The sequence below is a fragment of the Bos indicus x Bos taurus genome, chromosome 25 (assembly GCF_003369695.1).
Source record: "Bos indicus x Bos taurus breed Angus x Brahman F1 hybrid chromosome 25, Bos_hybrid_MaternalHap_v2.0, whole genome shotgun sequence".
Classification (NCBI taxonomy): Eukaryota; Metazoa; Chordata; class Mammalia; order Artiodactyla; family Bovidae; genus Bos; species Bos indicus x Bos taurus.
Genome location: NC_040100.1, coordinates 29,124,233 through 29,140,676, shown reverse-complemented (window position 1 = coordinate 29,140,676; position 16,444 = coordinate 29,124,233). Strand labels below are relative to the sequence as shown.

The 16,444-nt window shown below is 42.5% G+C and overlaps 1 protein-coding gene across 6 annotated transcripts in view; it reads right to left on the bottom strand.

Annotated features, from left to right (window-relative positions):
• PARN (poly(A)-specific ribonuclease) overlaps positions 1-16,444 on the bottom strand; it is a 179,350-nt gene that overhangs the window by 10,378 nt on the left and 152,528 nt on the right. For all 6 annotated transcript variants that reach the window (XM_027526579.1, XM_027526575.1, XM_027526578.1 and 3 more), the window contains one exon: positions 2,878-3,071. In XM_027526579.1, coding sequence (XP_027382380.1) covers positions 2,878-3,071 — 194 coding nt within the window. The remainder of the gene's footprint in view (positions 1-2,877; positions 3,072-16,444) is intronic.

The window sequence follows — 16,444 nt, the reverse complement described above, 5'->3', positions numbered from 1 at the left end:
TTAGATTCCACATAGAAGGGATATCATATTGTATTTGTCTTTCTCTTTCTGACATTTGGCTTAGTATGATAATCTCTCGGTGCATCCATGTTGCTGCAAATGGCATTATTTCATTCTTTTTTATGATTGAGTAATATCCCATGTATATATGTACCACATCTTTATCCATTCATCTGTCAATGGACATTTAGGCTGCTTCCACGTCTTGGTTACTGTACACAGTGTGGTTATGAACACTGAGGTGCATGTATCTTTTAGAATTAATTTTCTCCAGATATATGTCCAGGAGTGAGATTGCTCGATCATACAGCAAGTATATTTTTAGCTTTTAAAGGAACCTCCATGCTGTTCTCCATAGTGGCTGTACCAGCTTTCGTTCCTACCAACTTTTTTCTACACCCTCTACAGCATTTTGGAGAAGGCAATGGCACCCCACTCCAGTACTCTTGCCTGGAAAATCCCATGGACAGAGGAGCCTGGTAGGCTGCAGTCCATGGGGTTGCTACAAGTCAGACATGACTGAGTGACTTCACTTTCACTTTTCACTTTCAAGCATTGGAGGAGGAAATGGCAACCCACTCCAGTATTCTTGCCTGGAGAATCCCAGGGATGGGGGAGCCTGGTGGGCTGCCGTCTATGGGATTGCACAAAGTCGGACACGACTGAAATGATTTAGCAGCAGCAGCAGCGGCTACAGCATTTATTATTTGTAGACTTTTTGACGATGGCCATTCTGACCAGTGTGAGGTGGTACCTCATTGTAATTTTGATTTGCATTTCTCTAACAATTGGAGAAGGCAATGGCAACCCATTCCAGTACTCTTACCTGGAAAATCCCATGGACAGAGAAGCCTGGTAGGCTGCAGTCCATGGGGTCACAAAGAGTTGGACACGACTGAGCAACTTCACTTTCACTTTTCACTTTCATGCATTGGAGAAGGAAATGGCAACCCACTCCAGTGTTCTTGCCTGGAGAATCCCAGGGACGGCGGGGCCTGGTGGGCTGCCGTCTACGGGGCCGCACAGAGTCGGACGCGACTGAAGCGACTTAGCAGCAGCAGCAGCATCTTTTCATCTGTAAGCCTTCTTTGGAGAAATGTCTACTTAGGTCTTTTGCCTATTTGTTGATTGGGTAGTTTGCTTTTCTGTTGTTGACTTGCATGGGCTGCTTGTATATTTTGGAAACTAAGCCTCTGTCAGTTGCATCGTTTGCAACATTTTCTCCCATTCCATAGATTTTGTCTTTTCAATTTGTTTATAGTTTCCTTTGCTGTGTAAGGGCCTCCCTAGTGTCTCAGATGGTAAAAAGGTTGTATAAGTTTGAGTAGGCCCCACTGGTTTATTTTGCTTTTGTTTCTATTGCCTTGGGAGACTGACCTAAGAAAACATTGCCAAGACTTAAGATAATGTTTTGCCCATGTTCTCTTCTAGGAGTTTTATGATGCCATGTTCTATACTGAAGTCTTAAGCCATTTTGGGCTCCCTGTTGTGTATGGTGTGAGGGAGTCTTCTAATGTCACTGATTTACATGCGGCTTCCAGCTTGGCCAACACCACTTGCTGAAGACACTGCCTTCTCTCAGGCTTTCGTTCTCTTCATTGTAAAATGGACCATGACGCCTACCTCAGAGATTTGAAGCGAAGTGTTTCAGTCAAGTCTGAGGGGCAGTGCCAGGCCCTCCACAAGCACTTAGTCAGCAGCAGCTGTCGTTTCTGTTGCTGTGACAGCCTGCTGAGCAGGTTCTGGTCGGATCTCCTAGGCAGGGCCTTTCTCAGGCTCTGGCTGCCCCGCAAGCCCCTTCCTTGCCTCGCACTCGGGCCTGCAGAAGGTCTGAGCACCAAGGGCTGGGTGAGCTCCTGGGGCCTCCAAAGCATGTGTGTGGGACGGAGGGGATGTGGGACTCAGCTCACCTTCTCTTTCTGCTTCTTTCTGCTTTTGGGTTTGTTTTTTTTTTTTTGCTCCTTTAAAAAAATTATTTATACTTACTTAATTAAAAAAAATTTTTTTTAATTAATTTTTTGGCTGCACTGGGTCTTCACTGCTGTGTGTGGGCTTTCTCTAGCTGCAGCGGGGTTGGGGGAGACTACTGTCCAACTGCAGTGTATGGGCTTCTCATTGTGGTGGTGTCTCTTCTCTGGGGGACAGTTGCCCCTTGCGGCATGTGGGATCTTCCCACACCAGAGATCAAACCCATGTCCCCTGCATTGGCAGGCAGACTCTTAACCACTGGAGCACCAGGGAAGTCCTTGCTCTGCTTCTTACTAGCTACATGCGCATTTCTTTGCCACTCTGAGCTCAGACATCTGCCATTACTAAAACAAGGGTGAATTCCTAGGTCAGAGCTATTGTGAGAATGAAATTCAACCAGGAGAGAGAAGGCTCCTCCTGCACTGTCTAGCACACAGTGGGTTCACAACATGTGTTCATTTCCCATTTCCTTTGCTTCTTACGTAACTCTGCTTACGAGAGAAACTCAGGTTGCCTGGGGTTGGGCTAGGAACAGTGAAAATTCTACTAAAAATAACACGTGTAGGAGTAGAGCTCTGTGCAAACTCACATACACATTTAAAATACTCAGGTGACTTTACACACATCACAAAACCTCTAAACAATGGAGGAGAGAGAGAAGGTTACCAAAATGGGCTGATCATCTTTAACAAGGAGGCCCCTGCCAAGCCTCACGCTATCCAGAGCCAGGGCTGTTAAGGGATTCCTCAAATTAAAATGAAAATGATCCAAAAAACATCTGGTCCCGTTTTGGGCTACATGGGTTTGGCCATCAACTAAAGCCCTGATGTAATTTCTTCCCCCCAGTGAGAGTTTCTAGAGCACTGTAGAGGACTCAGCTCCAGGCCCTTGGTGAGACTCGATACAAACCTGTTGGAGAAAGGTCCTTCTTCATCCTTTTTAGTTTCTTGGCCTTTTTCCTTCCCTCTGAGAGGGGTTCTGCACAGGGATCTGTCTGCTCAAGCTCAGTGTCAGAAATCTCCCCCGATGCTCGGGCCTCCAGGCCGGCTTCTGCTCGACTGGGACTCAGGTTTCTCTTTCCTACTGTGCTGGTGGCTGTGAGACTGAAATGCAAATAGAGGAAAAACATGAAGGGTGCTGAGAGTAACTGGAAGACTAAGCCTATAAAAATATTTTAACACTCTTAATTCCATTAACACTTAACTAGCAATCAAACAATACAGGCAGCTGCTGCCTGGAGGTGCAGGTTAAAGACCTCACTGTGAACTGAAGTCTAAACGTACACCTACAGCAAGCCTATTCAGAGGAATCTTCTGTACCAGACTTGTGCACAGATAGACACGAATCTAAGAGTGTTTAAAAGAAAAAAGTTTTGACGAAAATCCCTGGTCTTTATTTTGATAGAGTTACGAACAGCCGACTTATTGGGAAAGTCCCTGATGCGGGGAAAGACTGAGGGCAGGAGGAGAAGAGGGCGATAGAGGATGAGATGGTTGGATTGCATCACTGACTCAATGGACATGAGTCTGAGCAAACTCCAGGAGATAGTGAAGGACAGGAGGGCTGGTGCCCTGTAGTCCATGGAGTAGAAAAGAATCAGACATGACTGAACGACTAAACAACAATCTTAACAGAAGAGTCGGAGAAGGCAATGGCACCCCACTCCAGTACTCTTGCCTGGAAAATCCCATGGGTGGAGGAGCCTGGTAGGCTGCAGTCCATGGGGTCGTGAAGAGTCGGACATGACTGAGTGACTTCACTTTCACACATTGCAGAAGGAAATGGCAACCCACTCCAGTGTTCTTGCCTGGAGAATCCCAGGGACGGCGGAGCCTGGTGGGCTGCCATCTATGGGATCACACAGAGTTGGACATGACTGAAGCGACTTAGCAGCAGCAGCAACAAAAGAATACAACAGACTAGCAGAGCAATCATAACAAAGCAGTGGTATGGATTACATTAAATCACAAAACAGCATTGTTACTTACATGCCTGCCTAACAGATATACAGGAGAACAGGAGAATTCTTGAGTCTGTCTGCTGTCACACTACTTGTGTATTTGAATATATTTAAGGGGCATACCTCGGGGCTTCCTGGGTGGCTCAGCAGTCAAGAGTCTGCCTGCCAATGCAGGAGACACAGATTTGATCCCTGGGTTGAGAAGATCCCTGGCGTAGGAAATGGCCATCCACTCCAGTATTCTTTCCTGGGAAATCGCATGGACAGAGGAGCCTGGTAGGCTACAGTCCATAGAGTCGCAAAGACACAACCATACCCCACCTTCATAGAATTTTCTTCTATTCCAAAAAAGTGACTTTTCAAGATTATCATTAAACCTGGCTTCATTTTTAAAGCTTTATAGGATTTGACATGTTGAATTAGATCAGATTACATGTCCTGATTTTCCTTAAGAAAGTATGTTCCCTGAAATAGAACTTGATAAAAACAGAGACCACATGGCCAATGTGAGTCCTGTCTCCTCTAAATGAGTCTTACAGGTTTTTTAAAAAAATTATAGCCCCACGTTATGAAAAGCATAAAGAATCCAGTCATTCCCCCTAAGGGAGGCCATTTCAGCCCAGAGAGAAGGGTGGATAGCGAGAGAGAGAATGTGAGCATGCCCCTGGGTCAGCCTTCCCTAGGAAGTGATTGCTTTAAAACAGGGGTCCCCTACCCTAGACCATGGACCTGTACTGGGTGATGAACCTCTGCATGGCAGGAGGTGTGCCGTGGGCCAGCAAGTCAAGTTTCATCTGTATTCACAGCCGCTTTCCATCGCTCATATTACCGACCAAGCTCCGCATCGTGTTGGATCAATGGGGGCAGTAGATTCTCATAGGACAGTGAACCCCATTGTGAACTGTGCATGTGAGGGATCTAGGTTGCAAGCTCCTTTTGAGAATCATCCTGAAACCACCACCCACCCCAGTCAGTGGAAAAATTGTCTTCCATGAACCTGGTCCCTGGTGCCAAAAAAGGTGGGGCACCGCTGCTTTAAAAATGTTACCTATAAAGCACTCAGGCTACTCAATTATTCAAGTTCAGAAATGTTACTCCTGCAGGTCCCTCTTCCCTGAACCTTACACTTGCTAAGTTGTGAGACAAGAAGAAGGTGGTGGTACTTTAAAGCCATAAGAAGCAGAACAGAGCCCAGAGCAAATGGCCTCTTAAGAATGGCTGGCTGGCCTGCCACTGTCTTCTTTTCACCTGTATTATCTGCAGCTTTCAGAAACATCTTTTATTGAGGGGACATGAAGAAAAGGGAGAATACCAATGGAAGTATTGGGGGGGTGGGTATTAAAAATTCATGCTCAAGTTTGCTGTTTGAAAACTGACAATACCTTTAAATTTTTCTTAAAGACAAACTATTTTTGGTTGGTGTCAAGAAATTTTGAAAAATTCAGAAAGCATAAGTTGGAAGATAATAAGGACATGTCCCTCCATCTCAAAAGGGGTAGGAGGCCTAAATATTCCTCTGTGCTATAAACTCTGGAACATGACAGCCTCTGAGACATAAATGTGTAATGAAAACTCAGATGGAACCATCGGTACTTCAAGAAATACAAAGTCCCCAAATATCCCTAACTGCACACAGAAATCTAGCGGATGATAAAGGTAGTAATCAGGGATTTCCCTGGTGGTCCAGTGGTGAAGAATCTGCCTTGCAATGCAGGGAACACAGGTTTGATCCCTGGTCCAGGAACTAAGATCCCACATGCCGAGGGGCCACTAAGCCCAAGCGCCACAACCAAAGAGCCCGCACACCGCGACAAAAGCTCCTGCATGACGCAGTTAACACCTGAGGCGGTCAAATAAATAAAATGTTTTTGGTAATGGTAGTATTCAAATTCCCCTGGAGGAAGAAATGGCAACCGATTCTGGTATTCCTGCCTGAAAATTTCCATAGACAGAGGAGCCGGGTGGGCTACAGTCCAAAGGGTTGCAAAGAGTCAGATACAACTGAGTGACTGAGCACACACATTCAAATTACTGGGGCAGAAATAAACTTTCAAAAAAATGGTGGTGGGACTAATGGAAAAAGATAAACTAGACCCATTCTTCACCCATACAAAAGAAAAAATGTTAAAATGGATCAGATATCTAATGAATATGAACCTAAACACATAGTGAAGGAAAACATGGATGAATTCCTCCAAAACCTGGGTGTAGACAGAGGCATTATGACTCACTATGTCTCACAATCCATATGTAATAAAAGATTTATAAATCTGATCACTTAAAGATAAAAATCCATTGCATAGCACAGTGAAGACAAATGAGAAACCAGGAGAAAATAATTGTAAAGTGTATCACAGATAAAAGGCTAATGTCCCTAGTATACAAGTAAAACTCAAAATTAAAGGAAAAAAAGAACAAAATTCTATAGGAAAATCAGCAAAGCTGTGACTAAATAGCTCATTACACACAAAGATAGACCACACACACACACACCCCCGCCTTAAACACACAAAAAAATGTTCAATTACCCCTTATACACATAAAAAGTTGTTCAATTCCCTTTATGATGCAAACTAAATGAAATATTGTTTCTCACCATTAGATTAGCAAAAACATTCAAACGCTTGATGAAATACTCTGTTGGTGAGACTATGGAAATAGGCAGTCACAAGCCACTAGTGAGAATGAAAAATGGTCTGACTCTTCCAGAAGCAAATGTGCCAGTATTCAACAAAACTATGCATCTGTTTACTCTTTGAGCCCGCAGTCCCACTTCGAGGAATTCAGAAGATATACCTCCAACAATGCAAAAGTATTTATCTACAAGATTACTCATTGCCACTTTATTTGTTATTAGGATATTTTATTGCCAAATATCCAAATGTCTAAGTATAGGAAATTGGTTGAATAATTGGTTATAAATTGGTTGAATTAACTATGCTATGTACAGTCAATGTAACTAAGCAGTTACAAGAACGAATGATAATCTCAAAGAACTGATATGGAATAATTTCCAGTGAAAATGGTGAAAAAAGCAAAGTGCAAACAAGCAATTTATGAACCTGTATTCCCAATCTTGGGTGGAATATTGGGGTGGGTGGTGGAATTAAAGAAAAAAAAATCCCAAACCCTTCAGTAGCTTTGCTTCTGTAGTTAAATGACTGAAGCGACTCTGAAAATGTCTGGATACACGATAATGTTTATTTAGCAAATTAGTGAAAGTGTTGATGTAGTTGGAAGATACATATGCAAATATTGGAATGGGAGAAGGCAAGGGGGACCCTGTGGGGATGAAATGAAACTGGAGATATGACTATGGGCGTGGCATCTCTCTCTCTTTTTTTTTTTAGTGGCTATTTTCTATTATGTTTCCTATTTCTTTCTTTTTAAAGAAATATTTATTTATTTGCTTGCAATGCAGGATCTTCAATCTTCATTGTGGCATGCGGGACCTTTAGTTGAAGCATGAGAACTTAGTTGTGACATGTGGGATCCAGTTCCCTGATCAAGGATCGAACCTGGGACCCCTGCATTGTGAGCTCGAAGTCTTAGTCACTGGATACCAGGGAAGTCCCTGGACTTGGGATCTCTAAAGGAAGTATGGGTACATGTGTGCATGTTTACATGCATGCACGTATATGACATATATGTGTATATCCATGCACATATTTCGGAGAAGGCAATGGCACCCCACTCCAGTACTCTTGCCTGGAGAATCCCATGGACAGAGGAGCCTGGTAGGCTGCAGTCCATGGGGTCGCACAGAGTCGGACACGACTGAGCGACTTCACTTTCTCTTTTCACTTTCATGCATTGGAGAAGGAAATGGCAACCCACTCCAGTGTTCTTGCCTGGAGAATCCCAGGGACGGGGGAGCTTGGTAGGCTGCCGTCTATGGGGTCGCACAGAGTCGGACACGACTGAAGTGACTTAGCATAGCATAGCATGCACATATTTCCCAGTACTGCCCACTGAAAGGACAAAGAAGGAAAAAAATTCCAGTGGTCACAAGCACATGTAGTGTCCACAGTATAATGTCCAACACCATACCCCACTGAAAACAAAAAGGGCTCCTCAAAGAAGAACTTGATTCCAGGGCTGGGGTAAAAGAAGCACAGAATGAGCCCGGAGTATCTTGCTATACAAGAAAGTAGGAAACTGCTCAGGAGATGACGGTGGCATGTCACAGGGACACAGGAAACAGGGGGAAAGGGCTCCTACTGACCAAGCATGTGAGCACCAAAGTGATTTAAGGGTCAACAATACATTCTAAACCATTGAAAAATGACAGGGACCCATGGGTCTGCATCAATACATAACAGAGAGAGGAGGGAAGAGCTCTTAATTCTGGTTAAATGGTGAGTAGGAAATAGTAAAGGTAGAGAGAGATGGAATTGGTAAATTATCCATTGGTAACCATCACATGAAGAATGACTGATGCAAAAATATCAAGAGATGCTAAATCAGAGGAGATACTTTGATGAAGTGCAGGATATTTGCATGATCTTAAAGTGTCTCTCCTGAGATTGATATCCTGAGAAGGGCACAGCATCACTTCTGCAGTATTCTGGTCAGGACGTATAACTTGAATGTAATCATGAAGAAACATCAGACGAACCCAAATGAAAAAAATACCTTATTGAAAAAAAGGTGGGGTGAAGGGTTGGTGTCCTTCAAAAATGTCACTGTCATAAAAAAGACTAAAGAGACATTGAAAATTAGTTGCAACACATTATCACAGACTGGATCTTATACTAGAGGCAAAAAAGCTACAAAGATAATATTGGATCAAATAATAAAAGTGGAATATGAATAGGAGATCACTGTATTATATAGATGTAAAATTGCTGAAGTTGATAACTATACCAGTTATACCAGAGAGTATCAATACCCTTAGAGTATTTAGGGATTAAAGATCATGATGGCGCTAACTTCCTCTTGGATGGCTAAGAGAAAAACAAGTGTGTTGCAGGGTGGGGTACAGAGAGAAAAAGGGAGTGCAGCGACAGAGTGTGTATACGGAGAGAGGAAGGGGAAGAAGAGACAGCATGCACACACGAAACCAAAAACGGCACACGTTAACAAGAGAGGCATCTGGATGAAGAATATATGGGCGCTCTTTGCAGTATTTGTGGACCTTTTTACACTTTGAATTACTTCCAATATAAAAGCAAAATAAATTACTGGAGATACTTGAGAAGCATGAGGTTCAATGAATACGGAAAAGTAGGCCCCTCCCTGGCGGTCCAGTGGTTAAGACTCCTCGCTTCCAATGCAGGGGGTATGGGTTTGATCCCTGGTCTGGAGGAGCTAAGATCCTACATGCCTCGTGGCCAAAAATCCAAAACATAAAACAGAAGCAATCTGTAACAAATTCAATAAAGACTTAAAAAAAAAAAAAAAGGTCCACATCAAAAAAAATCTTTTAAAAAAAACAAGGAAAAGTGAGTTTCATCTAAGGAGTATCTTCTGATGTCTGTCTACTGCAGCACAGTCTAGGACTGAGGTGTGTAAGTGCTTACACACGAGTGATAAATATGTCACCAACCCAGTAATACAAGGAAGCAGCTCCCTGACCCATTAACAAAATGTCTCATTTGATACAAGTGAAAGTGAAAGTCGCTCGGTTGTGTCCGACTCTTTGCGACCCCAGGGACTGCAGCGTGCCAGGCTCCTCTGTCCGTGGGATTCTCCAGGCAAGAATACGGCAGTAAGTAGCCATTCCCTTACCAGGGGATCTTTCCAACCCAGGGATCAAACCCACGTCTCCCACACTGCAGGAGGATTCTTTACTGTGTGAGCCACCAAGGGAGCCCAAGAATACCGGAGTGGGTAGTCCTATCCCTTCTCTGGGGGGGATCTTCCCAACCAGGAATCACAGCAGGGTCTCTGCATTGCAGGTAGACTTGTTACCCGTGGAGTCCCTTTAGGGTCCCCCGGAGTCAGCATCCATGCCTTTTCATTCTTCAATGCCTGGGCCCTTGTTCCTTCAGTTCATCCCCTCATTTAACCAAAACTCTATCAACACGATGAGCATCTCCCGTGGGTCTCCTCCCAACCCTGTCCAGTCCTGCTTGCTGACTCTCAGTCACGGTTCCAGCTCCTTCCTACACTGTCGCCCATGCACCCTCCCAATCTTGCCTCTCGATTCTTAAAACAGGATCTGAAGTGGTTAGTCCCTCCCTTTCCTCCTCCTCCCAGTCTCCCTTCCCCTTCAAATCCTTTCCTTCCAATGTTACCAAACATCTTCCAAAGCAGAGATCTGATCAAATATTTCCAGCTCTGAGACTTCCACTGCTTCCACTGCAAAACTGAACTGTAACTGCTTGGAGCAGCAGACAGGTTCCTCTGTCATCTGGGTCCCCATCGGTTTCTCTAGCCTTATCTTTTTTAAAATTATTATTTATTTATTTATTTTTGGCTGCGCTGGGCCTTTGTTGGTGTGAGTCGGTTTTCTCTAGTTGCGGTGAGCCAGGGTTACTCTTTGTGGTGGTGTGTGGGCTGATTCTCGTTGCAGTGGCTTCTCGTTGCAGGGCGTGAGCTCTAGATGAGCAAGCTTCAGTAGTTGCGGCTCATGGGATTTGCTGCCTTGTGGCATGTGGGATCTTCTTGGACTAGGGATCGAACCCATGTCCCCTGCACTGGCAGGTGGATTCTTAACCACTGGACCACCAGCAAAGTCCTTCTAGCCTTCTCTTCCACGAGGCAGTTGAGTTGCAAAGACAGCATCTGTTTACCTTAATTTCGTGACATGCAGTTTTCCACATGGTCTGCTGTCCACCAGTGGGCTTATCAGCCCCAATACACCCTGCATTTCCCATTCTGACATTGCTGTTTGTGCCAAGAGCCTACTGCCCATCTCTTCCTGCTCAAATACCACTAGCCTCGTAGAATGCTCCCTAATTCCTCTGTTCAGTGCTCCTTTTCCTCCATGCTTCCTGGAACACTCTCCCTGTCTGTCTCCAGGGGCCTTTAAGTCATATATCCTTATCATCTATTAACAAAACTGGGACCAATGCAGATGTCCATCAACAGGAGAACAAACAAACAAACTGCAACACAGGTATACAATGAAACATATTCAGCACATAACAATAAGGAATTACTCATATAAGCAACATGGGAGAATCTCAAGCACATGCTAAGTGAATAAAGCCTTCATATAAAACAGTGGGTATTTCATAATTCCACGTATATGAAATTCCAGAAAAGGCTTAACTACAGAGAAAAAAACTCGAGGAAGAAATGGGGGATGGCAGAGGCAGAGGAACCTCAACTTTTTGGAGTGATGTTAATACTCTGTATCTTTATACAGAATACACTTTTGTCAGAACTAGACCTCAACATTAGGTAGGTTTTCTATGAGTATCAGGATTGACTGCATTATATTTTAGCCTGAATTTGCAGATGATGATTTTGCAGGTGTTTGCTGGAAACATTATTTTTATCCTCATCGTAGGTCACTGAATGTCTAGTGTTCCTCTTGATAAACGTCTAAGAGTCTACTATATATCACAGCCTATGTGAGCACCTTGCCTCTGGGAGGTTCCTGTTTTTATATGACTTTTTTTTTTTTTTTCTATTTTATTTTATTTTTATTTATTTTTTTACCTTTATTTTTTAAATTTTATTTTATTTTTAAACTTTACATAATTGTATTAGTTTTTCCAAATATCAAAATGAATCCGCCACAGGTATATATGACTTAATTTTACAAAGCATTTTCAGAAACATTTTCCCCAATTAATTTACAACACATTTCTTAGTTCTTTTTTTTTTTTTTTCCAGCACCCTTCAGCATGTGGGACCCACTCCAGTGTTCTTGCCTGGAGAATCCCAAGGGATGGGGGAGCCTGGTGGGCTGCCATCTATGGGGTCGCACAGAGTCGGACACGACTGAAGCGACTTAGCAGCAGCAGCAGCATGTGGGAATATCAGTTCTCCAATGAGGGATCAGAGCAACTCCCCGTGCATTGGAAGTGAAGAGTCTTAACCAATGGACCACTAGGGAAGTCCCCATATTTTTTTTTTGGCTTCACTAGGTCTTTGTTGCTGTGCATGGGCTTCTCTCTAGTAGTAGAGCCAACAACAGGCTCTAGAGTGCACGGGCTCAGTAGCTGTGGCACACGGGCTTGGTTGTGGCCTTGCAGTATGTGGGATCCCTGACCAGGGATCGAACCTGCGTCCCCTGTATTGGAAGATGGATTCTTAACCACTAGATCACCAAGGAAGATCTCCAGTTCAGTTCAGTCGCTCAGTGGCTCTTTGCAACCCCACGGACTGCAGCACGCCAGGCCTCCCTGTCCATCACCAACTCCCAGAGTGTGCTCAAACTCATCTCCATCACGTCAGTGATGCCATCCAACCATTTCATCCTTTGTCATCCCCTTCTCTGCCTACCTTCAATCTTTCCCAGCATCAGGGTCGTTTCAAATGAGTCAGTTCTTCACATCAGGTGGCCAAAGTATTAGAGTTTCAGCTTCAACATCAGTCCTTCCAATGAATATTCAGGACTGATTTCCTTTAGGATGGACTGGTTGGATCTCTGTACTGTCCAAGAGACTCTCAAGAGTCTTCTCCAACACCACAGTTCAAAAATATTAGTTTTTTGGCGCTTAGCTTTCTTTATGGTCCAACTCTCACATCCATACATGACTACTAGAAAAACCATAGCTTTGACTAGATGGACCTTTGTTGGCAAAGTAATGTCTCTGCTTTTTAAAATGCTGTCTAGGTTGGTCACAGCTTTTCTCCAAGGAGCAAGCGTCTTTTAATTTCATGGCAGTTCTTAATCTACAGTTTCTGCCTTCAAATAAGAAAGAAGCCTTTGCTCCGTAGGAAGGGCTACCGTTTATTGGACATTTTGCCTGAGAAAGCCCTCACACAGGTGTGAAATTAATACAGTTCAGATGTTTAAATGTGCATTTGTATGAAATATCTACACCAATATAAAATGTTCTTAACTGTTACTCTTCCATTAAAAATAAAAACAGTGACTGTATCCCATATAGCTTAACTAAAATGGTTTTGGATCAAAAACAGTTTTTATTAAACACTGAAAAGATTTAGGCAGTAAAGCCTCTAAGTTTTTGATTATCCGTTTTTATGGCCCAGTGTTGTGTGTGTAGACACTCAGTATATGCAAGTTGATAGGCTAGTCCATTACAGATTGATTTTAAAGGTCAGAAGTCAGAATGAAAACCCAGTGAAACAACCTCCCATGAGTCTGAGCTCACTTCGCATGCAGAACTGGAATGCACAAAGTGAACTACTTTATAATGCATATCAAGCGCACATTTAAATCCATGAAAGAAGTGGTGATTAATTTAAAAAACGAAATGTTAGAGAAACAACATGGTATGTCAAAACTGAACAGTAAACCTTTCTTAGTGTCTATATGGGGGAATGCAAATGATAAGCTGGCCTGGTTACAACAGCTCTTAGGTCAAACTTAGAATTCTGCTACAAGATATCGTTAACAAGGCAGCAACTACAAATCAAATTCCGGAGGGTGAATATCTCCATTAACTTCCTCCTTTTAGTAGAAAAGAAGGTTTGCTAACAGAAAGGTCACATTTATGAGCTTCTACAAATGCCTTTTTCTGTAAAACCACAAAAATTTGACTGCCTCAGGAAAAATTTCCCCTCTTTACTTTTAATTAGGGCATTATCTACATGCAATTAAATCCACTCATTTTAAGTATACAGTTCAGTCAATTTTTATTATTTATTTGTTTGTTTGGCTGTACTGGGTCTTAGGTGTGGCGTGTGGGACCTCGTTCCCTGACCAGGCGTTGAACCTGGGCTCCCTGCGTTGGGCGGGCCAAGTCTTAGCCACTGGACCACCAGAGAAGTCCCCAGTTTGGTTAATTTTTGAAACTGGATGTAGCCCTGTAAGCACTGTAACAATCAAGATAGATATCAGTTTCCTTTCTCTAAAAATATTCCTTGTGCCACTTTGCACTCAATTCCCTTCCCAGCGACCACTGATCTGCCTGCAGCCCCCACAGCTTTGCTTTTCCTAATGGTTCATATGAATGACATCATATAGTGTTTAGTCTTTTCTGTTTGACTCTTATGCTTAGCATTATACTCTGAGAACTAGCCACACAGTTGGAAGGATTGATGTTTTATCCCTTTTGTTACTAAATAATATTATTTCATAGTATGGCTATACTGCAATTCATTTACTCATTTACCAGTTGATGGACGTCTGGGCTGCTTCTAATATTCTGCTACTATAAACAGGAATACTACGCACATCCGTGTAAAGGCTTTTCTGAGTTTTTTTAAATCGTGGCAAAAGACACACAACATAAAACTACCACCTCAGTGAAATTAAGTACATTTATATTGTGCAACTGCCACCACCATCCTTTCCCAGAACTCTTTCCACTTAGCAAAACTGAAACTCTGTACCCATTAAACATTAATACCCCATTCCCCTTTCCTCCCAGGCCCTGGAAACCACCATTCTACTCTGTCTCTATGATTTTGACTACTCTAGTAGGTACTTCATAGAAGTGGAACCATTCAGTATTTGGCTTTTTTTCATTTAGCATAATGTCAAACGAGGTTCATCCATGTTGTGTGTGGGTCAGAATTTTGGTCCTTTTTCAGGCTGACTAAAAGCCCATTGTATAGGGCTTCTCTGGTGGCTCAGTGGCAAAAAAAGAAAAAAAAAATCCATCTGCCAATGCAGGAGATATGGGTTTGATCCCTGGTCTGGAAAGATCCCATACGCCATGGAGCAACCAAGCCCGTGGGCCACAACTATTGAGCCTGTGCTCAAGAGCCTGGGAGCCACAACTACTGAGCCCATGTGCTGCAACTGTTGGAGCCTGTGAGCCCGAGAGCCCGAGCTCCACAGCAAGAGAAGCCACTGCAATCAGAAGCCTGTGCACGGCTACTATTTAGTCCACTGTACACATACCATAGTTTGCTTACCATTCATCTCTCAACGAACACTTGGGTTGCTTCCACACTTTAGCTGTGAAAATGCTGCTATCGACATGGGCTGTATAAATCTCTCTTCAAGACTCTGCTTTCAATTATTTTGGGTATATATCAAGAAGAGGAATTGGTGGGATTATATGACAAATCTATTTTTAGTTTTCTGAGGAAGCAGCATACTGTTTTTCACAGCAGCTGTACCAGTTTACATTCCTACCATCAGTGCACAAAGTTCCAATTCTCCTATCTTTGTTAACACTTATTTTCTAGTTTCGTATTTTTCCTAATGGGTATGAGGTGGTATCTCATTATGATTTTGCTGTGCCTTTCCCTGAAGATTAGTGACACTGAGAATCATGTGCTTGTTGGTCATCTGAATACCTTTTTTTGGAGAAATTTCTGTGCAAGCTCTTTGCTCATTTTTGAATCAAGCTGTCTGATTCTTATTGCTGTTGGGTTTTAGGAATTCTCTATATACTCTAGACATTAATCCCTTATCAGATATATGGTTTGAAAATATTTTCTCCCATTCTGTGGACTGCCTTTTCACTCTGTTGTAGTGTCTTTTAATGAACAAAAGCCTTTATTAATTTTCATGAAGTCCACTTTATCTGTTTTTTGTTGCCTGTGTCTTTCATGTCATATCTAAGAAATCATTGCCAAATGCAATGTCATGAAAACTTCTCCCTATGTTTTCTTTGTTGTCTTCTCAGAGTTTTATAGTTTTAGCCCCTATGTTTATTTATATATATATATATATATATATACATATGAAATCCAGTTTGAGTTAATTTTTGTATATGGTGTTACGTTAGGTCCAACTTCATTTTTTTCATGTGGATATAGAGTTTACCCAACACCATTTATTCAAAAGACTGTCCCTTCTCCACTGAATGGTCTCAGAACAGCCCTTGTTGAAAATCATCTGACTACTGGTGTATGTCTGTAGGCCAGAACCACACTGTTTTGATTACTGTAGCTTCATGGTGAGTTTTGATATCAGCAAGTGTTAGGTCTTCAAATTTGCTTTTCTTTTTCCAAGATTGTTTTGGCAATCAAGGATCCCCTGAGATTCTGTAAGCATTTTAGGATGGATTTTTCTGTTTCTACAAAAAATAGGTTTTTGAAAGAAATTGCATTGAATCTGTAGATCACTGACATCTTAATAGTATTCAGTCTTCAAATTCATCAACAGAAAATATGTTTTCATTTATTTAGCTCTTTAATTTATTTTGTCATGTTTTAGAGATGGTAAGAGAGACCCACCCCTCTCTGTATTCCTCTTCTTATAAGGGCACCAATCCCATCATGAAGCCCCCTACTCTCATGACCTCATCTAATTCTAATCACTTTCTCAAGGCCCCATCTCCTAATCCCATCTCATTGGGAGTTAGGGCTTCATCATACGAATACAGGGGTGAGGCAGGAACTTAATTCAGTCCACAACATAAGGTCACTAAGTCTTTTTTTCCATCTCTAGAAGTGTTACTGTTTTACAGTAAATGTAAATTCTTACATTTAGGCCTGCAAGGCATTTTAAGCTTCATTAGATATATGGTGGAT